Source organism: Solanum tuberosum, unplaced genomic scaffold, assembly GCF_000226075.1.
Source record: "Solanum tuberosum cultivar DM 1-3 516 R44 unplaced genomic scaffold, SolTub_3.0 scf00017, whole genome shotgun sequence".
NCBI lineage: Eukaryota > Viridiplantae > Streptophyta > Magnoliopsida > Solanales > Solanaceae > Solanum > Solanum tuberosum.
Window position 1 is genome coordinate 1,920,068 of NW_006238943.1, and position 25,217 is coordinate 1,945,284.

The following is a 25,217-nucleotide window of genomic DNA, read 5'->3' on the forward strand; positions in this document are numbered from 1 at the left end:
AAACAATTCCCTTTTCTAAATTTAATCACTTATTACTTACATGTTTTAGCATCATCTATATCATTTAAAAAATTGTACTAATTAACATGAGACACACGTCCGAAAACTAGTTTTAAATAAGGGTAGAAAAATCTCAACTATAGCACCACAACTCATATAAGTTGTATTGGATATACAAGTGTAGACTAAAAAATATAACTATGCAAGTGCAAATATTTTTGAAAAGAACCAAATAACAAGCAAAATGCTCTATTAATGTATGGTATTTGTATATTTAAATTTTGATGTATGTCAATCACTACTTTATTGAATGTTTATTGTTTTTGAGTATTTTTTTGCTTTGCAGTTTTAATTGTTGATCTGAGAATCTACTGAACAATATTAGCCTCCACTATTGGTGGTTCAATTTCTTCAAGAGTTGTCATATTACCCTTTTTTTCTGAAAAGATTTTTGGTTTTCTCTGCTTCTTATGTGTTATGTGTTATGTGTTCTTTTATACTTTCTGCAATTTCTTGTTAGTTTGTTTTACTAACATGGAGAAAGGACATTTTGTAGGGTAGAGAGGTTGTTTCCGATAGACCCTCACCTTAAGTAAATATAGAAAAAATAATACCTTAGAGAAAAGGAAAATGGAACAGATTCCAATTCTTCACAATTCTAAAGCGTATTCATGATATGTTAGGCCCAATTAAGCACTACAATGAGCTGTTGAAAAATGAACAAGTGCATAAAGCAAAAGTAGTTAATAGACATAAAGCAAAAGATACCTTCCTCTATTGCCTCAATTAGTGGAGTGATACTTTTTGAAAAGAGAAAAGAGGACAATATTGCTTCTTGTAGATTAGCTAAAACATAGTTGTACTAATTAAAGAGAGAGCAATCACTGATCCTTCTTGTTTGCAAATTACTCTTAACATTCAACAGGTAAAGTAAAGTTCTATCTTAGTAGTTGAAGCTAGATAGAAAATCATTTTGTGTTTCCTTGCAGATTTCAGAAATGGAGATTGGTTTAACAGTTGGTAGTGCATTTCTCTCCTCAGCTTTGAATGTTCTGTTTGATAGGCTTGCTCCTCAGGGTGATCTTCTCAACATGTTTCAGAAGCATAAGCATCATGGTCGGCTCTTAAAGAAGCTGAAAATGACTTTGCGTGGTCTTCAGATTGTGCTAAGTGATGCAGAGAATAAGCAAGCATCGAATCAATTTGTGAGCCAGTGGCTTAATGAGCTTCGACATGCTGTGGACTCTGCTGAAAACTTGATTGAAAAAGTCAATTATGAAGCTTTGAGGCTTAAGGCTGAAGGTAAGCATCAAAATCTTGCAGAAACAAGCAACCATCAAGTAAGTGACCTCAACCTGTGCTTGAGTGATGATTTTTTCCTTAACATAAAGGACAAATTGGAAGACACTATTGAAACATTAAAGGATCTGCAAGAGCAAATTGGTGACCTTGGCTTAAAGGAGCATTTTGGTTCCACGAAACAAGAAACTAGAAGACCTTCAACTTCTTTGGTTGATGAATCTGATATCTTTGGTAGGCACAAGGAAAAAAAGGATTTGATTGACCGTTTATTGTCTGAAAGTGCAAGTGGAGAAAAGCTGACCATAGTTCCTATAGTTGGAATGGGTGGTGCGGGTAAGACAGCACTAGCTAAAGTTGTTTACAATGATGAGAAAGTGAAGAACCATTTTGGTTTGAAAGCTTGGTATTGTGTTTCTGAGCCATATGATGCTTTGAGAATAACAAAAGGGTTACTTCAAGAAATTGGTTCATTTGACTTAAAGGATGATGACAAAAATCTTAATCAGCTACAGGTCAAATTGAAGAATAGCCTGACGGGAAAAAAGTTTCTTGTTGTCCTTGATGATGTTTGGAATGATAACTATAGTGAATGGGATGACCTGAGAAATCTTTTTGTACAAGGAGATATTGGAAGTAAGATCATTGTGACGACACGTAAGGAGAATGTTGCCTTGATGATGGGTAGTGGGGCAATCAACGTGGGGACTCTGTCTGATGAAGTCTCCTGGGATCTATTCAGACGACATTCACTAGAAAACAGAGATCCTAAAGAACATCCAGAACTTGAAGAGGTTGGAAAACAAATTGCACACAAGTGCAAAGGATTGCCTTTAGCTCTGAAGGCACTTGCTGGTATTTTACGCTGCAAATCAGACGTGGATGAATGGAGGGACATTTTAAAAAGTGAAATTTGGGAGCTGCCAAGTCATTTGAATGGTATATTACCAGCGTTGATGTTGAGTTACAATGATCTTCCTGCACATTTGAAGCAATGTTTTGCTTTTTGTTCAATATATCCCAAAGATTATCCATTTTGCAAAGACCAAGTTATTCACCTGTGGATTGCTAATGGTCTTGTACAGCAGTTTCATTCAGGTAACCAATACTTTCTCGAGCTGAGATCAAGATCACTGTTCGAAATGGTCTCGGAGTCTTCTGAAAGAGACGTAGAGAAATTCTTAATGCATGACCTTGTCAATGATTTGGCCCAAGTTGCATCTTCAAATCTTTGTATAAGGTTGGAAGAGAACAAAGGATCACATACGTTGGAACAGTGTCGGCACATATCCTATTCAATAGGACAATATGGCGAGTTTGAGAAATTGAAATCACTCTTTAAATCAGAGCAGCTGAGGACATTACTTGCAATCAATATCCAGCCCCATTATTATCATATTAAGCTAAGCAAGAGGGTGTTGCATAACGTATTGCCAAGACTAGCATCCTTAAGGGCATTAACGTTGTCAAGCTATGCAATTGTTGAGTTGCCAAATGACTTGTTTATCGAATTAAAGCTCCTGAGATTTTTGGATATTTCTCGGACAAAGATTAAAAGGTTGCCAGATTCCATTTGTGTGTTGTATAACTTAGAGACACTTCTCCTATCATCTTGTGATGATCTTGAAGATCTACCTCTGCAGATGGAGAAGTTGATCAACTTGCATCACCTTGAGATAAGCAACACTTGTCGCTTGAAGATGCCGCTACATCTGAGCAAGTTGAAAAGCCTCCAAGTGTTAGTGGGAGCCAAGTTTCTTCTAGGTGGTTCGAGAATGGAAGATTTGGGGTGAAGCACATAACTTGCACGGATCTCTATCAGTTGTAGAGTTGCAAAATGTGGTTGATAGTAGGGAAGCTGTGAAGGCAAAGATGAGGGAGAAGAATCATGTTGACAAGTTATCTTTGGAGTGGAATGGAAGTAGTAGTGCCGACAATTCACAAACTGAAAGAGACATACTTGATGAGCTACGCCCACATAAAAACATAAAAGAAATCGAGATCACCGGATATAGAGGGACAACATTTCCAAATTGGCTAGCTGATCCTTCGTTTCTTAAGCTAGTAGAGTTGTCTATTGATAACTGCAAGAACTGTTATTCCTTGCCAGCACTAGGACAACTCCCTTGTTTAAAATTCCTTTCGATTAGAAGGATGCATGGAATAACAGAGGTGACGGAAGAATTCTATGGTAGTTTGTCCTCCAAAAAGCCTTTTAACTCTCTTGTGGAGCTTAGATTTGAAGCTATGCCGGAGTGGAAGCAATGGCACCTACTAGGAAGTGGAGAGTTTCCTACACTTGAGAAGCTTTTGATTAAAAATTGCCCTGAAGTCAGTTTGGAGACACCCATCCAACTTTCAAGTTTAAAAAGTTTTGAAGTTATTGGTTCTCCAAAGGTTGGAGTTGTTTTTTATGATGCTGAGCTGTTTAGATCCCAACTTGAGGGAATGAAGGAGATTGAGGAATTAGATATTAAGGATTGTAACTCTGTTACCTTCTTACCTTTTAGCATACTGCCAACTACCTTGAACACAATAAGGATATCTTATTGCGACAACCTTACTACGGTTTTGATTCCTACTACGACTGAAAAACTTCCGGTTGCATGGTGGGGGGGGGGGGGCCGAGATGACGTATTTGCATATTTGGGAGTGTAAGAAGCTGAAGTGTCTGCCAGAACGTATGCAGGAACTCTTTCCATCTCTTAAGATACTGTATCTGATTAATTGTCCAGAAATAGAGTCCTTTCCTGAAGGAGGATTGCCCTTCAATTTACAAGTCCTTTCTATCAGCAAGTGCAAGAAACTGGTGAACGGCCGAAAGGAGTGGCGACTCCCCTGTCTCAGAGAATTAAGCATCTACCATGATGGCAGTGACGAAGAGATTGAACATTGGGAGTTGCCTTCCTCTATTCATTCACTTGGTATAGACAATCTGAAAACATTAAGCAGCCAACATCTCAAAAGCCTCACCTCTCTTCAATATCTATCTATTCAGGGTAATTTACCTCAAATTCAGTCAATGCTGGAACAATGCCAGTTTTCCTCCTTTTCGCGCCTCACTTCGCTTCAAACTCTACAAATCGTGAATTTCCCTAATCTCCAATTAATTTCCGAATCAGCACTGCCCTCCTCCCTCTCTCAGCTGGAGATCTACCATTGCCCTAATCTCCAATCTCTTCCAGTAAAAGGGATGCCCTCTTCCTTCTCTAAACTATATATTCACAGCTGTCCATTGCTCACACCACTACTAGAAGTTAACAAGGGGGAATACTGGCCAGAAATTGCTCATATCCCCACCATACAGATCAATGATGAATGCCTTTAATGATTAAAACAAATGTAAGTTCCCTTTGTTTCTTTTACTCTTTTGAAATTTTGTTGAGCAGTGTGGAACGTCTATTGCTGCTCAAATCATAAATGTTGATTGGGAAAACCTGTAATGATTAAAACGAGTGTTGCTCTCATAGATGTAAGTTATGTAGAGAATAGCAGAAGAAAAGTATAATCGGGAAACCTTCTGCTAGCCCAAGATCGTTGAGGAAGATAGAAAGGAGAAGAAATATTTTGAATAAGAAAACTTTGTTATATAAGAAGACTCTTTGATTTTGGTTGTTCTTGGGTTGTTTACAAATGTACAATACCATCCCTTATTTATATTTATATATGGATGATTCCATAATTCTCTACAAATATCTAATTCCTCTACAAGAAAAATCTTGTGAACTTCATCTTCTAGATATCTTGATATTTCTTTAAGATAATTATCCTAGGTACTATCCTAGACTATTCTAGAAACATTACTAGAACGACCTATCATATTCCAAAAAATCAACTTTAACTTTTTCACAAGTTATTCTATTTCTTTAGTATATTTTGATGGTTTGTTAATTCTTTTTGACCAGTGTGTACCATCTATTGCTTCTGTGAAGTCAACGGAATATCTTTAGATCAGGATGAAATCTTTATATTATATTTGTAAAAGAAATCTAGTATTGAGATAATTTGCTCAAGAAAATTGATTGCTTAGTATATGTTAGCAGGATGTTATCACCTTTGGAGAAAAAGGGTCCAAGAAATGCAACCTCTTTCTCAATTAGGTAGCCAGCACCTTGATAAAAGTTACATCAAGCTTCAAATTTAAAGATATTGAAAACAACTTTGAATATCTGCTTCCATTATTTTACGCCATGTTGTACCACATTGATGTCAAGTTTGATGCCACTGCATTATTACATCAGTTTTTTTGTTTTGTTTTGATATTCAAATATCCAGAATATTACATCAGTTTTTTGGTTTTGATATTCAGATAACTTTGAAGATTATGAAGTTTCCTTCAAATTATGTCTATTACTCAACCTCGAGTGACACCTCAGAGCTAGCAGCAAGTCAAGGAAGTATATATCCTGCTCGAGATGATTCAAGGTTAGATAACAAAATAATAATTTATTTGTGTTTCAGTTACCAAGATGCTTATTTTGTAGTAATGCTTATATCACTAGGTCTTTGGCACCGCTCTTCGTTTCTATGTCTACACATCAGTGATTGCCCTAATCTCCAATCACTTTCCGAATCAGCACTGCCCTCCTCGATCCCTCTCTGAGCTGACCATCGATGATTGCCCATAATCTCCAATCCGTTCCAGTAAGAGGGATGCCCTCTACCCTCTCTGCACTATTTATTTCCAACTGCTCATTCCACAACCCACTTCTAAAATTTGACAAGGGGGAATATTGGCCAGAAATTGCTCATATTCCACCATAGAGATCGATGAGGAATGCCTTCAATGATTAAAACGAATGGTGCTCTCACAAATGTAAGGTTTTCTTTTTCCTCATAAGCTTTCTATTTTTGTTTACTTCCCTTTGCTTTTTTGTCAACTCTTTTACTTTTTTGAAATCTTGTTGAGCTGAGAAATCATCAACACTGTAAAACGAAATCTAGTATAGATAGGAACTAAAATAATTTGCTCCACAAAATTGATAGCTTAGTGTAATATTGGTGAACATGTATGTTATCAATCTTCATCTCAATAGCAAATTCATGTATACTTGTTCTTTCTCTTTTCAGTGAGTTTAGAGTTATTCAATATCGAATTCAAAGCTCTAATAGAATTCAAAGGTGTACCATACACAAGGTTTGTTTCCTATGTATCAAAAATTCAAATGCTTGCCTCGGAATAAATTTAACAACTAAAAGCATCAAGCACTATTCAGGTTTTTATTAATGATTATCGGATATCAACTAAGCAAACTTTTTTCCTTTGTCAGGAATTTGGTAACAATATATGTAAGTAGTTACCTCTCTAGCTCGATCAGTTGGTAAAAGGAAAGTTCTGCTGCACTTCTCTACTGAACGGATAGTCACTTGAATGGGTATTGGATTGGTTTCTCATTTCTGGTTGGTTTATACTCAAGACATCATATGTAGCTTGTGCAACCATGGGAATGTGTAATTACGAGGAGACAATGGCCACCGCCACATCTGTTTGTTGGGATATAAAAAGAACGTGTCTAAGGTATGGAGAAACTCTTACAAGATTATGTTACATCAGTATGAATGTTGGATGGTTTAAAGGTGGTCCTGACATTTCTTTTCCCAGAACTTCTCCTTAATTTCTTGTGCTGGAAGGTCTGTAATTGTAATACGCGGATTGGCTAAGAATTCTAACGTGTCTTTTTAATTGCTTTCAGTAAGGAGGTTGTAATTTCCAAGTCGTACAGCCGCTACCTTGGCTTTTTTGAGATGAAGCATGACTTGCTGCAAATGGAACATCAGCTCTAATGAAACCCAAAGGTACATGAGAAAAAAAGTTGTTTAACGTAACACACAAGAAACATACTGTACATTTTGGTCATAGATTAGAAGGAAATATATTACTTTTTCATTGTTAGGATTTTGACAAGGCTCAACAATTATTTGGGAAGTGAAAAAGTTTCGAAGGTCTCTCTGCTCAAGTCGAGAAGGGGAAGTTGTTGAATCTTTATGTGGTATCTATTCACATGTTGGATTGAGCATCAGGACTATGGATGTAATATCTTGTATGGTTCACTTTGGACTAGGCACACACAACTTTAAAACGTGTCACAAGGGCCTAAAGGGTCGCTTCTTTATACACCGGGGTCAAATCCCTTTGGTTTTTTCATATGTTTTCTTCTTTATATTTTGACTCCCCTCTAGAAAAATTATGGCTCCGCCATTGCCCTCGTGTAGGTTTTGTTCTATCTCGTCCTTATGGCTTACAACATAAAAACAATCCCTCTAAAACTAATTCAGAGCAAGATCAGACCGCACACGGGGACTATCGCCTATAAAATACCAAAACATTTACAAATGCATACCAAATGCCATAACATCAAAAAAATCGATTTGATAATTCTGTATCTGTCATACCATGTTACCCCTATTTCATTCTAAAACAAGAGTCCATTGATACCAAGAGACACTGAAAGAAATAGTCTTATTTCATAACTTGATCTAAAACTTCGCGACTGACCTCAACTTGTTTGGGACTGAGGAGTAGTTATTGCTATATCTAAAACTCATCGACTACAGTACGATCAAAGTAGCAACCAGTAGGTCCTCCATCAGGCAAAAGAGCTAGCATGACAGGTCCTTCAGCTCCTTCCTCAACAGGCATTGTTCCTGTATGCCAGGTTATATCCGTGTTGACGAATCCAGGATGGACACAATTGATGCATATTTTTGGGTACTTTCTTGCAAGAATTTGAGTGTAAGCATTGAGTGATACTTTTGATACGCTGTATGCTGGTAGCATCATCTGCCAATGGTTCACCTCGAGAGAGTCTTGTTTCAGATCATATAAAAATTTATGCAGAATCTCATCAATTTTATCTTCTGTCAGGTTTTCAATATCTCCGAGCTCCTTTCTCCTCTCCTCGTTTGGCATTCGCTGTGTGAGAATCAAAAAATCAACAAGAATTATGAAATGTTCAGAAACAACGAGAATGATTGTCTTTCTTACTTTTAAAGCTCCTCTACGGGAGGAGACATTAACAATCCTTGGTGAAGGGGAATTTTGCAGCAGTGGAAGAAGAGCTTCAGTAACATTCTTAACACCATAGTAATTAGTGTCCAAGCATAATTTGGCACTCTCATACGTTGTTTTCATCACAACTCGAATGTCATCGAAAGTTTTCCCTGGTAACTGTTTACAATAACAAACAATTACGCCTCAGTCTCAAACAAGTTAGGGTCGGACATATAAACTAACACTCAAAAACTTGGCATCAATATACAAGTAAGCACTTCAACTCATCCCACTATGTCTTGTGGACACTAGATTTGACGCGTCACATAAATTTTGGACGTGTCCAGATGTGCATACTCAAAGTTGGAGTGCATACTTGCCGGTTGAGGCCAAGTTTGAGTATCTCTCAGAGCAAAGATCAGACCACACACAGGGACTATCGCCTACCTCAAAGCTTGGGGACGGAAATTTTCAATTAGATATGAAATCAACAACAACAACATATCCAGTGTAGTCCCACAAATAGATATGAGATTGAATCACATTATAAAACAAGACCTAAGCATTGAGCATATTATCTTACCCAGTCTAGTGGTCTACAAGATCCATGTTCATGGCCCTTAGGACATCTTCATCAGGTACCATTCCAGAAGCTCCAGCATTATTTACGTGCAGAAATTTATTCAGCAACTGTCCAATATTTGCCTCGAGATTGAATAAGGAGCAATACATAGATTCATGCTCTTACCAGAATATCAAGCCTCCCATATTGTGTTTGTATGAACTTTGCTAAGGACTCAATGCTCTGAGCATCTTGAACATCAAGCTGATGAAACACAGCATTCGAAAATCCTTGTTCATTCAGCAAGGATGTTGCTTCAGTTCCTCTCTTTTCGTCTCTGGCTGTTAAGACAACCGTTACACCTGAATTCGCGAGCTGCTTAATAGTCTCGAAGCCAATTCCCTTGTTTGCTCCTGTAACCACTGCATACTTACAAGCATCTCCCATCACTTAAGTCCAATTTTTCTAACCTGTAATCCTTTTGAATCCTGTTGGGAGAAGAAGAAAAAAGAACACTATTTCAAACGAACTAACGCGATAGGAAGAAAGAGGTATGTAGAGACTAATAGTCCAACTGTTGAAATAACAACCTCGGGGATGTAGTTCCGAAAAAGAGAAATAATGGAAGTACAAGAAACAACAGATAATAACAAAAACAACATATAGTTATAACATAACATAAACTACAACAAAATAATACAATGATCGAGCTAGGTACAAGAAACAATAGATATCAACTAACTCTATCTACCGAGGCTTGAACAGATGGAAAGAATCACTTGATCTAAACAGTGTTAAGCAGCAACATCAAAGTAAACAATCAAGACCAAAAATCAAAATCCCATTTCAAAGATAAAATATATTGACTTACCTGTAAATGGAGAGTATAGGGCTAATACTAGTGCTACAAGTAAAAAAAAATCAACAATCTACTATTTAATAAGTAAAAATTTGGTAAAAAAAATATGTTTTCATGGGTATTATTGTCTAACACTTTAAACTACCTTTTTTTATGGTAGGCAAACCCATGTGATCCTCTAACTGGTAACTCCTTTATATAGTATCATTATTCATTTCAGTTTGAATGCATTTCTATGGCAATGTTGTCATTTTTTACTGGCATTATTAAATGTTATGAATTACTGGCATTTGCTATTAATGATGGTAATTTCTCCGTCCGTTCACTTTTACTTGTCACATTTGGATTTGATACGCCCATTAACACCTTGATGAATGGTTGGTACCTGTTGTATTGTATTGATAGTTTAGATATAACATTTGTTTTGATTGTTACTTAAATTTCATTGTATCATATCATTTAAATCCATCATTAGGTAACGACGAACAATATGGTGTGATCTCACCGTTACCTTAATATTTTCTTCTTATTTTATCCTTTAACTACCTATCTTTTAATAGTAGCTTTATTCCGTATCCTACTTTTTCTTTTAGATTTATCATTCAAATTGTTGATGTGATAGAGAACAATACAATCTATCCAAATGTTGTACTCTTTAAAACATTACAGTATGATATAATACAACACATTACTTGATTATTTTATCCTTTGCTTCCCTCATTGTTTCAATTACTAATTCAACCAGTAGAACACCAAGCTCAGAAATTCAACCAAAATGCCAAGAGACACTGAAAGAAATAGTCTTATTTCACGACTTGATCTAAAACATCGTAACTGACCCCAACTTATTTGGGACTGAGGCGTAGTTATTGTTGTATCTAAAACTCGTCGACTACTGTACGATCAAAGTAGCAACCAGTAGGTCCTCCATCAGGCAAAAGAGCTAGCATGACAGATCCTTCAGCTCCTTCTTCGACAGGCATTGTTCCTGTATGCCAGTTTATATCCGTGTTGACGTATCCAGGATGGACACAATTGATACACATTTTCGGGTACTTTCTTGCAAGAATTCGAGTGTAAGCATTGAGTGAGACTTTTGATATGCTATATGCTGGTAGCATCATCTGCCAACCATTCACCTCGAGGGCATCTTGTTTCAGATCATGCAAAAAAATTTGCAGAATCTTGTCGATTTTATCTTCTGTCAGGTTTTCAACATCTCCTAGCTCCTTTCTCCTCTCCTCATTTGGTACTCGCTGCATTAGAATGATACAAAATCAATAAGAAATCCTTCTAATATGTCAGAGTTACCCAGTACTTGTACGTTAGTAGGAGAGTACTTGTACGTTAGTAGGAGATAGCAGGTATCTCATGGAATTAGTCCGGATGCAAACAAGTTGGTCCGGACATCATGGTTATCAAAAAAGTATTTGTATGATTTAGTTTTCGGACTGAAAATGACTCGAGAATTATAAAGTTCTTGTCCTTTGGAAGTTACAATACAATCCCTTGAATTATAACAAGCTACCATTAAGAGAAAATCTAGCTTATTTTCTTTCTTCTTTTTAGATAACGACGGTGTCCAAACAACCTTCTACCTTAAATCATCGCATTAACTAGGTAACTCTGCTCCCCAATACTTAAGCAAATGTAATCCCTATATTTTGAAAAAGCTAGCATGACTACATCGTCTAACGGAAGATAGAAGGTCCTTAAGAGAGTGGTTAGCAAAGATCAGTATAGAGGAAATGGAGATTTGTTTAATTTAGTTTAAGCTATTACAACAAGTGGTGTAGCAACATACAATGAAAGGTGATCAGTTGAACGTCTTTCATAGAAAATTTATACCAAATATATGGTAAAAATTACTTTTTATACATGTATATTAAATCTTGACCACTCTTAATGAAATTCTCGACTTGACCACTAGTCAACAAGGATAAACTCGACACATCAAACAAAATGAAGGTTTGATTCTCTGATAATATATCAACCAAAATTACAACTAGCCCGAAAGCTAAGACTTAAAGCACAAAAGAACAAGAATATGTATGTGTTGATAACCAGAGTGATGCTCCAAAACACATAATTTGTTTCTAAACACTACAACAAGTACTGGAAAATGATAGGCAAAAGCTCTCTAAACATATACTGAGCGAATTTGGTCTGGATACTAGGGTACTTTGTTCAACATATTATCATTAAATGAGCAGCAGGGGCAAAAATTAAAGACCATGGACAAAAAGTAGAAACCACCTCGAAATAGGGGCAATCCGTGCAAAAACGTCTACTAACTATGCTCTGGCAATTCTATATAAGGAAACGACCAGAAAGATGGTCTTACCTTTAATTCACTTCTAAGGGAGGAGACATTAACAATTCTTGCTGAAGGGGAATTTTGCAGCAGTGGAAGAAGAGCTTCAGTAACATTCTTAACACCATAGTAATTAGTGTCCAAGCATAATTTGGCACTCTCATAAGTTGTTTTCATCGCAACTTGAATGACATTGACAGCTTTCCCTGCTAACTGTTTGCAACAACAATCATATAGGTAAATCCCATTTACATCAATATAATAATTCTGATTAGCGTAAAGCCTGCAGTAGCAATGTAACCAGAGAAAGTATACAAAAAAGACGGTTCTTTTTCTAATATATTACTTCATATTACTATATCAGTTGGTGATCCCGACTTAGCGGTCCTTTCATCCATGATGAACTTTTGGCACTGGTGCGGATATCTTCAATGTATTAAATAAAAAATTCCAATGGCTTTGGCTACTCTAACTTTCCCGATCACGAATCTTTTCTTTTTTCCTCTTTAAGGAAATCACTACGAAATAAGAAATTGTGTTTTCCTAGGTATCAAAAAGAGAGGCTAGGGTGGTGTAGCGATTAGGGATGAGATAAGGAGGGATAGGATAACCCTCATGCAATGACGGATCCACTCTTGTCCGAGGTTTGTCATTGACACCCCTTTATTCGAAAATTACATTATATAGATAGGTAAAGAAAAATATAATGCATATAAACTAAATGTTGAATCCTTCTGAATCTTTCGTATGTTCATTTCTTTATAGTTCGACTCCCCTTAGTAAAAATCATGGCTCCCGACACTGTCCTCAGGTAGGTTTGTTGTATCTCATCCTTATGAGTTACAACATAAAACAGTTTCTCTAAGACTAGTACAGAGCAAGACCAGAGACCACACAAGGCGACTATCACTTTCCTCAGATTGTGGACCAAAATTTTCAATTAGCTAGCCCGAAAACATCCTACTCTTTCCAGACGTCATTTATGGAATTACAGTGAGTATGTTGTTGCTGTATTGAATCATATATCGCTTCATTACCATGTGAAATCCGTAATAAAACAAGAAGCAAGAATTGAGCAAATTATCTTACCCAGTCTTCAGGATCTACATTCAAGGCCCTTAGGACATCTTCATCAACTACAACTCCAGAAGCTCCAGCATTATTTACCTGCATAAACTTATCATCGACTTCCCTATATTTACTTCAAGATCGCACGAGAAATTGATCCATTCATGCTCTTACCAGAATATCAAGCCTCCCATATTGTGTTTGTATGAACTTCGCTAAGGACTCAATGCTCCGAGCATCTTGAACATCAAGCTGATGAAACACAACATTGGAAAATCCTTGTTCATTCAGCAAGGATGTTGCTTCAGTTCCTCTCTTTTCGTCTCTGGCTGTTAAGACAACTGTTACACCTGAATTGGCGAGCAGCTTAACAGTCTCGAAGCCAATTCCCTTGTTCGCTCCTGTAACAACTGCATACCTACAAACATCTCCCATCACTTAAATCCAAAGTTTCTAACTTTTTCCTGCGGAGAGAAGAAAAAAGAACACTTCCTCAAACGAACTAATGCGATAACAGAAAGAGGTAGGTATAGACTAATAGTCCAAGAGTTGATATAACAACCTTATGAACCATCAATCGAAAAATCAACACAGACGAAACGACGAATTCTTTTCATCTACCTAAGCCTTAATTGACCGGATTACCGGTATAAAGTTGATTAGTTGAGGTGTCTGCAACTACTAACCTGGACACTACTGGTATTAAACCCAACTCTCACCATACTACGAGTCAGGGGCATAGCTAGAGGGGTGCAAAGGGATTCATCCAAACCACCCCCTCCCTGAAAAATTGCATTGTGTATTATACTATACAAGGCCAAATTTTAGATTTTGTTTTCATGTATACATAGTACGTAGTATTGTTGAATCCCCTGCTCTTCATGTTTTAAAAACAACATAGCCACTGTAGTTCCACAAAGTGCGGGATATAAGGAAGGTAGAATGTATGTAGACCTTAACCTGACCTCATAGATAGAGAGGCTATTTCTGACAGATCCTCGACTTAAAGAAAAACAGTCCAAAGCAGTTTCGAGGAAAAAGTAATGAAAGTACAAGAAACATTGTGTATACTATTACAAGGCCACCCTCACCCTGAAAAATTGCAATGTGTATAGTATACTATACAAGGCCAAATTTTTAATTTTGTTTTCATGTATACAGAGTAGTATTGTTGAATCCCCTGCTCTTCGTATTTTTACAACAACATACACGTGTAGTTCCACAAAGTGCGGTATAGGGAAGGTAGAGTGTACACGGACCTTAACCCGACCTCATAGATAGAGAAACTATTTCTGACAGATCTCGACTCAAGAAAAAACAGTCCAAAGCAGTTTCGAAAAAAAAGTAATAAAAGTACAAGAAACAACACAGTAACATAATAGAAACTACAACAAAACAATAAGATATATAAAGAAACAACAGATAGTAAGTAATTGAAGGACAAGAAACTACAGGAGCAATACTATTATCTTAGTATAATCAAAGGTGAGACCTCAACTAATTCCAAAAGGTATGTGCTACCTCCCACTGACAAAAGGTACAACTAACTTTGTCTATCGAGGCTAGAACAGACGGAAAGAATCACTTGAATCTAAACAATCAAGAGTCAAGACCAAAAAATCAAAATCAGTTCATTTTTCTCAAGATCTAGACAGAAAAAAATATTTGACTTACCTGCAAATGTAGACAAAACAACTCTACAAATGGGAGTATAGGGCTAGTGCTATACAAGTACGTAATAAATAATCATATCATATTATATTAAAAGTGGGAAGGTTTTTAGTTCAAAGCTGAATTACGAAAATGCCCTTCACTAATTTTTAAAATTAAAAATGTCTTTTACAAACTTCTTAAATAAAATAAAATAATGATAGCTCAACAGTTTTCTATCTTTTATTGAGCTTTAATTATTTATCCTTTTAGTTTTTGCCGTTAAACTCATTCCAACAACACTTAATGTTTTACACTAAATTCAATATAATTAAGATTGAAGATGAACAATCACAATCCCCTTAAATACAATCCAAAAACGTTTTTAATCATAATTTTCTTAGTTATTGTTGATCAATGTTTAAATAATTTTTTACCACAACCTTTTCCTATTCTTTACATTACAAAACTCTATGAAGGTACACAATAAGTCTTCTTTCTCCCATCTTTCCATCTCTTCATTCTGCCAGATTTTTTTTCCAGGTACATCCATTGTTGTTAGATATGTATCTGTGGTTTAAGCCTCATCTTAGTATGTTTAATTAGTGGTATGCTGCTTGATATGAAAAAAAAAATTATCTTTAATTCAAAACTATTTATACCAACTTCTTAAGTTAATCTTTTGGTTCATATAATTAATTTGTACCTTATAGAAACAAAGATCAGAAAGAGTTGGTCAAAAATTATATATGCATGGACAATGAGATATTAGAAAAACATTGACCACTGAGATTAAATGTTCATCGATTTTTTCTTTTTTTTTTCATTTAAAAAAGATAGTACTATATATGAAAAAAGAAGAATGCAATTCATATAAGCTCACAATATGAAAAATATTCTTAAATTTGTGATAAAAACAATAACCAGAATTAAATTTATTTCTTCCGCATGTCTTTGCTAATTTCGTCAAAGGCTTTTACATATTTTTCAAGCAGAAAGTCATCGTAAACTACTTCAACAACTAAGTTGTTGTTTGATTCAAAAAAAAAAAAATAGGAATTCATCGACATATTCATACCATTAAAAACTAAATTGCTAATTTCCGTATTTCCTATTTTATAATTGAACTTTATAAATATAATTTCCTTTATAAATATTCTACATGTTTAGCAGAGATATACATAATTTTGGTTCCCTCGGTCTTTGGGGGCTTCGGCTGTTATTTTTTTTTATATGCATTTATTTTTTGCACCATATAATTTTTGGTTTATATTTGTTTTTTTCTACCATACTGTTAAATGTTAATATCTCACAAATGGTTGTGTTGTACTTCATAATTCAATTATATGTATATAACTTGAAAATAATTTCTTTTGTCAAAATTTACAGATGACAGAATTAATAATTTTGAATGAGCCAAAGAAGACGAAGGGTACATATATATATAATTATTATTTATATATGTCAATTAAATATTTAAACAATGATTATTTTATAACAAATAAATACTTTTATTTTGTAGGTGCAAACTATGAAATTGATAATAATCTACTAGCCATCCTAAGGAAGACATACATTGATCGAATTTCTCTACAACTATTGCAAAACACCACTCTCCTTCGACGACAAGTTCTCGATATGTATGCATCTGTAAAAAAGTGGAGGGTACTATTCCTTAAAAAGAAGGCGGAACCTCTATGGCATTAAATATTTTGTAACTATAATGTTGACATGTAAATTATGTGTGGTAACATATTAAAAAAAGAAGTTTTAACAAGTTGAATACTTTATATATTATAAGAATTGTATAATTGAAGCTGTTATAGTATTAGTTTTCAAAACAATTCAGTTCATAACAATTTTTTTGTATGATTTGTCTTGCAATGATCATAATATTAGTTGAATATGTTGAACCGTTCATTGATTCGAGCTTGTATTTTACACATCGTACACTTATATTTTGGAAGTATTTATACTAATTAGCATGGTATACACGTGCAACACACGTGTTCGAAAACTAGTAAATAAAATAAGTACAAATATAAAAAGTAGTGGACCTTTCACATTTGTCTTTTTCATGATTTATTATTCATTCAAGAAAAACAAATGTGGAGTGCAGATTTCGTCGCATAAGACACATTTAATAATACTTTATTTATTCTAAAATCATGTAAGTGTCATATAAAATATCGTTATAGAAAGATTTGATTGTATCTTACACCTCAATGGAACTCCACATGAGGCCAGCCCACTAAATTATGGTATCACTCTGTAAGAACATTTTATTATAGCAATCAAAATGTATGAACATATGATATTGTTATAGAAAAATTAGACTATGTTTTAAATATATATAATAAAATGATTAATTTACAATAAATATAATTATATTTTTATTTATATAAAAAAAATAGTCAAAAGTTATAGAAAGTATATGTTGAGTCGTTGCCTATATTATGATACACTCAAAAAACTAAATATAACTTACCTATATATACATATTTGTTCATTGACTATATATTATGATACACTCAAAAAATGAAATATAGCTTAACTAAACATGGAGTATACACTAATACACGGACTATTCAATCCCGACTAACTCAAAATCACCTCTAACAGTCCCAAATTTTAGATATGAAATCCTTTTTTGATATATAATTTGATATCTAACTTGAAGTTTGATATGAAATTAATAATATGTAATTATTTCAAACTATAGGAATAATCTAGTAAATATGGTATGAACCCATCTCAACATGAGCCAGCCCAACAGTCTGCCAAATTGCTCTCTTAACTTAAAAAATGGGCTTGTCTTGAATGAAAGTAGCCCAACCTATTTTATAAGATTGGGCCCATGTAAAAACTTGGCCCATTACAAACATACCAGCAATAACGTACGAATAGCCCATCGAATAATAATACAAGATAAATAATAATTATTAAATTATATGGTGCACGTGCATCTTAATTTTACTTTTGTTTTTAAAAACAGAATTGCAAACTCGTCATATAAAATGAAATAGATAAAGTGATATTATTGCCATTCATAAGGGTAAAATTCTCAAATAACTATTTTTTGGTCCTTGTAACTGAAAAATAATCACGAGTGAAATCTCACACTATTATCATAGAGTTTTACCTATAAAATTTAAAATTTCGTAATAGTAAATATCTTTTAGAAGATAAACATTATTTGTACCTACCATAAGTCATTTAACCACTATATTTCAATTTTTCAAAGTTTGTTCTACAAAATGGAATAGAAGAAAATTAACATTATCGACTTTCATAATGGACAAGACGATAAATGATAGTATTATATTCCATAGGATGTTATCTTATTAATATTATAGTACACAACTTTTGTTCCAATTCCCACTAATCAAATACATGTGATTAACGTTTTAATTTGATGTCCTTCACGTTGATGTTATTTGGGTTAATGATTTAATTAAATAAATAAAAATATTGTTTTAAATGTCAAGAGTATTTCTTTCATCTTAAAATAATACTGTATTAGCTTATTTCATGTCCATTAAGAAAAATAATAAATATAAGGTATGTAATTTACTAAGTTACTCTTATATTCAGAGCATTGAGTCCTTAGCAAAGTTCATACTGTATTAGCTTATTTCATGTCCATTAAGAAAAATAATAAATATAAGGTATGTAATTTACTAAAAAAATATATGATATTTTTTCTATGTTATTTTAATTTTTTAAACATTTTTACCCTTTTAACATAAGTACATTTTAACTAAAAATGAAAAAAGATCAATTTATTTAAAATAAAAAAAATATTATAATTTTTTTAATTTTCTGGACAAATTCTGGCCATTTAGCACTACCCTTAATTAGTATTACAATAATTATTCACGTGATATAGACCTAGATATACATAACAAAAAAAAAAAAATTTGTTAATTAGAGGTTCCAATATGAAAAGACTTTCATTAATTGTGTTCTTTATGACTTTTCCAAATCTTGTTAAAACTTTTTTGGTTAGAATTCTTAGTCATCATTGCTAAGGATTTACTTCCACATATTTAATATTTTTGTGTATTATTTTTATTTATATTTTCTCGATCTCAAAATACTTCTCATACTTTTTAAACCGGAGTGTTGATTCTCTTAGAGTGAATTAAGAAAAAATGAAGCTTATCATCTAAGTGTTGATTTACTTATGAACAAGTTTATTTTATATATATATATATATTACTTTTTTGCCATATTGAAGAAAACGTACATACTTTGTCACTTCTATATTATCTCGATCGAAAAATATTTATTAGAAAAATATCATCCACAGACTTGTCGTCGTATCACATATACATAGTTGCCTAGGTGATTGATAAAGACTTCCGTTAGGTTTTTTAAAAAAAAATAAAAAAATTCATATATTGTAATGTTTAAATATGAAATATTATAATATAAATATTCAATATAACAGATAAGACACGTAAATTGTAACAAGCGTCCTATTCATTTTTTTTCAAGGGAACTAAAAAATAGGTTTTATTTTTATTATTACTATTATTGTATAAGAGAATATTGGAATAAATTTTAAAACTTTATGGTTCACTTGGAGTGATTAGAAAAATCAAATATGAAAGAAATTTATTAGAGATATGAAAAGAGGATTATTTCTTGTGATATTTTATCTTTTATAATGTACTTTTAATATTAATTTAAGTACTATTTTACTTTATACTACTTTTAAAATAAAATTATAGATTAAAATCTTGAATCCAATGAAATAATCCATGGTTGCTGGAAATTTTTTATTATGTATAAGGCATGCCAAGTCATACTTTATGAGGCATTATTAGATTAACAAATGGACTGGGACCCATCTGCCAAGTGACAAAGGGGCATCTACTGTCACGACCCAAAAATGGACGTGATGGCACTCGTCTTATTGCACCAAGACAAGTTAGCCTAAACTCAACCATTACAATAAAATGCGGAAATTTTTATAATCAACTCAAAAATACCCCAAAAATCTGGTTGTCACGTGTACAAGCCTCTAAAAGTATTACAATTAAATCAAAAGAAAATACAAATCTACATATGACATTGTTTCTAGAGTAGAACAAGATCATAAACAGGGAGTAAGAAGGATCGCTGAGAAGACAAAACAACTACCTCACAAATCTCCCAGAAGCCTTGGAAAAGAAGAGAATGACAAGTACCACAAGAATCCAGGCTCGTAACCTACAAAAATTTGTAGGAGCAAGGGGTGAGTACCAAACCACACGGTACTCAGCAAGTAAACCTCTAAACACGAGCTAAGGGGATAGAATACAAGTACTCCTTACACCCCAACTGAACCTTCACAACTACAATATGTATAAAACCAGCTCAACCTAACAGTTCACAATTTACAAGCACATATCTCAACAACAACATTCTAACAATCATATATTCTCAACAACAAGCTCAATATTTATCAATTACCACATCCACAACTACAACATGCTTAGTACTAGCCCAACATAACAGTTCACAGTTTACAAAGCACATAGCTCAACACAACACTCTAACAATTTCATATCCTCAACAACAACAATAGTTTCATATCCTTACCAACAACACTCTAACAATTGCATAACTTCAACAATAAGCCCAATATTCATCAGTCACAAGTTCCATAAAAAGGCACTCACAAGATCAACAACACACAAGATCAAGTTCACCAATAATAAAGAAGTGCAATGCAATGAAATGCAATGTCAAGTATAGTGATGCATGTCTGACCTAATGATACACACCCGCTGTCTCTCAGTCCGGGACCCATGGGGGACATATCTGTCCATGCATCCATCGCGGCGCGCGATACGACCCTCGATAATAGTAACCATCACGGCGCGCGATACGTCCCTCGAAATATAGTATCCGTCGCGGCGCGCGACACGTCCCTCGAAATATAGTATCCATCGCGGCGCGCGATACGTCCCTCGAAATATAGTATCCGTCGCGGCGCGCGACACGTCCCTCGAAATATAGTATCCATCGCGGCGCGCGATACGTCCCTCGAAATATAGTATCCGTCGCGGCGCGCGACACGTCCCTCGAAATATAGTATCCATCGCGGCGCGCACATCATTACCCTAAACACATATTACAAGGAAATACATGAATTCCATGCACTTAACAAGGATTTAGAAATCCACTTGCCTCAAATAGTAGAACAATCACTTCGGGATTTAAGCCTTCCCTTTTCGTTGAACTTCCAACTCAAAGCAATCTATTCAAATATATAATCACAATAAGATTTCAAAACTAATCAACACCCATATTACTATAGGTTTAGCCTAGACCCGAAAACTCACTCAAATCTATAATCAAGTTCTTAAGTTTTAAGCCTAGGATTATGTCTCAATTTTCCAATATCAACTCTAATAGTTTTCGTATGATACACCTAATAATTGATTTCATATCTCAATATATCAAAGCTTGAATCATAATGTGATAACAATAAGAAAGATCTTTAATCAAAGTTCAATACATAATCGGTGACCTTAACAAATCATTACTTTTCAAATGATAACACAGAACCAGTATTGTTCAAATCTCCCAAGAAATATGCAGAGCACTAACTAATTCCTTCAGAACATTATTTTCCAATGATTACCTCACCACTACTCATCATTAACCCTCCAAATATACATCACCAACTTGTCCCCACTTAATTTGAACGAAACTTGAACTTACCGTATTCTAAAAATTTAGTACTTCTAAACACTATAATATTGGGAAAGTTGTGAACAAGGTAAATCACAGTATATAAATTTTACCTGATTCTTTTGGAGCGTAGTACTCACTTTATTGGAAAATTCTAAACTTTGCAGAAGACATGTATACATATATTTTCCCTTCCAATTATTTCCAACAACCCAATATAATGATTATTTTATCCACACAGCATATCATTAATGTTTCATGATAAAACTTCATCAAAATTTGTGCACGGTGCAACAGATATATTCCACTTACCATTCTTTTTTTATCGAAATTTCATCTATGTCTATAAAGAATCCATTGAATACAAATTACAATAAGTTATTCACATCCAACAATCACATATACATAAACAAAGCTTGAAGTTTGATTGGAATTACCCGTATTCGTCAGTTTCTTGTTGAAGCCGCAAAAGGTGAGTCTCCCTCTAGGGTTAGATCTGTTTTTTTCTTTAAAGAATTATTAACTATGTATTAAAAGTGAAAAACAATTCACTAACTTAATTTAATTATATGGAACAAATGGTATAGGGTCTTAAATAAATTATCACTTTAGCCCATTAACTATCGCTTAAGTCAATTATCCACAATTGCCCCTCAACTAATTAACTAAAGTAAACAAATAGTTCGAAATTCCCAAAAATGACCTTTCGGGTCATTACATCTACTAAGTCCTTTCCGCCATTTTTTTTTCATTTATTTCAATATATTTTTTGTTTTCATTTTTTAAATATTCTTTTTCTTAACTAATCTAATTAGTTTATGTTTTTTCTTTTTTAATTTTTTTTTTCACTTATTTCAATATATTTTTTGTTACAGTACCATTTTTTCAAATGTTTTTTTTCTTAATTAATCTAATTAGTTTATGTTTTTTTCTTTTTTATTTTTATTTTACACTTATTTCAATATATTTTTTGTTTTCATTTTTTAAATGTTTTTTTCCTTAACTAATCTAATTAGTTTATGTTTTTTTCTTTTTTATTTTTATTTTACACTTATTTCAATATATTTTTTGTTTTTACTTTTTTAGATGATTTTTTCTTAACTAATCTAATTAGTTTTTTTTTTTCTTTTTCGTTTTAACTTATTACAATATATTTTTTGTTTCCATTTTTTTAAATGTTTTTTCATTCTTAACTAATCTAATTAGTTTGTGTTTTTTCTTTTTTATGTAGTGAATTTTGATTTAATTTTTTATGATCATTGTATATATGTTTTTATATTACTATATTAATTTTTTTTTCTTATTCTATGTTATTTATTCATAAAAAAAAATCTTATTCTATGTTATTTATTCATATTTTAATAAATAGTTATTTATATTTAATTTTTCGTTTATAAAATCAAAATATAAGTAATTTCTTTAATTCTAACAATTATTTTCTATCAAAAGTATAAATAAAATTTGTAAAGTCGCAAAAAGTCTTTTAAGGAATAAATTAATAAAATTATCATTTTTATTTATAATTTTCTAATAATCGTGTAAGGAAAGTAGATAAATAAAATATTTATTAAATTTCACCTAGCTTGAATTTCAGAAATAAAAAATATCATATAAATTGATGGAAAGATTAAGTATTTATGTAGGTGTTTATGGATATTTTTCATGAATAAAATTATTAAAGTATGAAAGTGCAAAATTTGAAACAATGGTTGAAAAAGAAATTAAAAAAAAAAAAGTAAGAGAGAGGGAAAAATCATAAAGGATGAGAGAGAAAAAAGAGTTTGGGCCATTTATTGAAATGAGACCCAATTATCCTTAAAAAATAAATGGAGCCTCATACAAGTTTTGTCTACCACATCGTAGTTATGCCTCATTCATAATAAAAATTTTCGAATAAAATTCTTTCACACTAATCAGAGATATCAGATACGAGTTTAGAATAACTTTTTTTAAAAAAATATTGACAAATTCTCTTTAAAGAACTTTATGCATGATATGAATTTAAATAAGTTAATGCTTCAATTAAGTATCAATTATCGAATAAAAAACCAGTATACAAAATAAAATGTGTGTTTCCACTTTCTAATGTGTGAAAATGATAAAAGCGTTTCAATTGACATATGCTTTCAAGATTCACATTTCCTATCTGCTTCACTTGTCAATTTGTGTCATCAATCACATTAAAATTTGTTTCTTACTCTTTATCTTCTTCTTTTTTTCATTTGGCATATGCTTTGAAGAAAAAAAAAAATGAAAAAAATCAAAGGAGCAGGTAGAGTAGAAGGTTCTATTTAGATAAAATTAAATAACGATGACTTAAATTCTGTATTTATATTAAAAGAATACATACATATATAGAATCGGTATTCCCTAGCTAACTCATCACTAATAGAACCTAGCTAATTGGATTTTCACATAATTTATTGTTAATTCATAATTAAATAAAATTAATAAAAAAATAAAATTTTGTTTGGCGCTAATTTTTTATTTTCTCATAGTGAAATAAATTTACATTTCCGAACTAATAAAAAATTAACAAATACGTGGACACTTCTTTATCATGATGTTCCCCTAAATAAGCAAATCTAGCAATTAGATCTTCTGTACATACTTTTTTGTCCCTAATTACTTATCCACTTTTTTTTTATAATTGTTCTTAATTACTTGTCCATTTTGATAAATCAAGAAAGGATAAAAAAAAATTACCTATTATACCCTCAATTAAATGACTAATTACTTTGAAAAATGCAGAACTTTTCATCCACTTCATAATTAATAGGGATAAAATGATAAACTCACTATGTTGTTAATTGTTTTTTTAATAGGTGTGTTAATTCAAAAGTGGACAAGTAATTAGGGACATAGACTTTATTTTAATTAATGGACTAAAGAGAATAAATGATTAAAAAAAGAGTTGGTGAAATAAAGCCACCTTATAAGTATCGTGCGACCAAATGTGTGTTACGTAGATAAATTAATTATACAAAATATATTATATTTTATAATTACGTACACAAGTATATAAAAGTGAACGTAAAAAGTATCTTAAAGTACGTGTTTAATATATCAAAATACTATTTGAAAATTGCAGTGTTTAACATATGTGCTATTAAAATTAAGAAAATGCATATATTAAATATAAAAAGTTTTGTTTTATTTTTAAAAAAAATTAAATATAAGATACGTTAGTTTATTTCGTTTTTGTATAACTTCACGGGAATTAAAATTGTTCTTCTAGAGCTCTTTAAAATTTTATGATCTTCTCGGAGTGAATTTCTTTATTTAAAAAAAAATATGAAATTTAATACTTTATACCATGTCTCCACTTAGTTTTGATAAGATGGATATGATCTCTTTATTCTTAATTAAGATTTTAAGTTCAAATTCAGGAGATTTAACAAAAATCATCAAGGAACACTTTCTTTCAATTTTTTGTAATATCAATTTAAATTAATTGAGACTATAATAAGAATATTGAACACCGAATAATCATTGACAATATATTTTGAAGAATCACATTTTTTATCAGTAAAAAAATAATTGGTCATCATCTGATTAGTAAAATTTTCCTTCTTACTCTATCTTTTTTCATTGGTATATGCATGAAGGTAAAAAAACAATCAAAAATAATTAGTCAAAGGCGTAAGTAAAGTAGAAGGTAAGAGTTCAATAAAACTTGCGTACTAGTAATAGTCTAAATTTTTTGTCCAAACTTTTATTATATATATATATATATATATATATATTTTTTTTTTTTATTTTTTTTTTATTATTATTATTATTATTA

General features: G+C 32.6%; 3 protein-coding genes and 1 pseudogene across 5 annotated transcripts in view; 1 reads left to right on the top strand and 3 right to left on the bottom strand.

Moving 5' to 3' along the window:
• Nucleotides 1-871: 871 nt before the first annotated feature.
• On the top strand, nt 872-7,444 carry LOC102590360 (putative disease resistance RPP13-like protein 1; annotated as a pseudogene).
• A 352-nt stretch (nt 7,445-7,796) lies between these two features.
• The window catches only part of LOC102590047 (short-chain dehydrogenase/reductase 2b-like), a 26,152-nt gene continuing 8,731 nt past the window's right edge, over nt 7,797-25,217 (bottom strand). Inside the window, exons 3-4 of the mRNA XM_015302751.1 lie at nt 8,285-8,467; nt 7,797-8,212 (exon numbers count right to left, since the gene is read on the bottom strand). Coding sequence (XP_015158237.1) covers nt 7,835-8,212; nt 8,285-8,467 — 561 coding nt within the window. The 3' untranslated portion in view covers nt 7,797-7,834. The remainder of the gene's footprint in view (nt 8,213-8,284; nt 8,468-25,217) is intronic.
• LOC102590812 ((+)-neomenthol dehydrogenase-like) lies at nt 8,890-9,336 on the bottom strand. The gene has a single exon (XM_015302777.1). The coding sequence runs from the start codon at nt 9,297-9,299 to the stop codon at nt 9,027-9,029; it is 273 nt and encodes a 90-aa protein (XP_015158263.1). The 5' UTR covers nt 9,300-9,336; the 3' UTR covers nt 8,890-9,026.
• LOC102589715 (short-chain dehydrogenase/reductase 2b-like) lies at nt 10,348-14,809 on the bottom strand. 3 transcript variants are annotated; one of them, XM_015302743.1, is made up of 5 exons: nt 14,768-14,809; nt 13,268-13,557; nt 13,115-13,192; nt 12,056-12,238; nt 10,348-10,967 (listed from the first exon to the last, which is right to left on the bottom strand). In XM_015302743.1, exons 2-5 carry the CDS (start codon nt 13,526-13,528, stop codon nt 10,590-10,592), a joined length of 900 nt encoding a protein of 299 aa, XP_015158229.1. In that variant the 5' UTR covers nt 13,529-13,557; nt 14,768-14,809; the 3' UTR covers nt 10,348-10,589. The 3 variants fall into 3 exon arrangements, with proteins under 3 accessions (XP_015158229.1, XP_015158225.1, XP_015158233.1); XM_015302739.1 differs by lacking the exon at nt 14,768-14,809 and adding an exon at nt 14,679-14,755; XM_015302747.1 differs by lacking the exon at nt 14,768-14,809 and adding an exon at nt 14,586-14,608.

Coding starts and splice junctions, on each gene's coding strand:
- LOC102590812 (XM_015302777.1), bottom strand. CDS start 9,299: ATGGGAGATGCTTGTAAGTATGCAGTGGTTACAGGAGCAAACAAGGGA.
- LOC102589715 (XM_015302743.1), bottom strand. CDS start 13,528: ATGGGAGATGTTTGTAGGTATGCAGTTGTTACAGGAGCGAACAAGGGA. Junction 13,193..13,267: donor ATGGGAGGCTTGATATTCTG/GTAAGAGCATGA, acceptor AAGTTTATGCAG/GTAAATAATGCTGGAGCTTC. Junction 12,239..13,114: donor ATGTAGATCCTGAAGACTGG/GTAAGATAATTT, acceptor TGTTGCAAACAG/TTAGCAGGGAAAGCTGTCAA.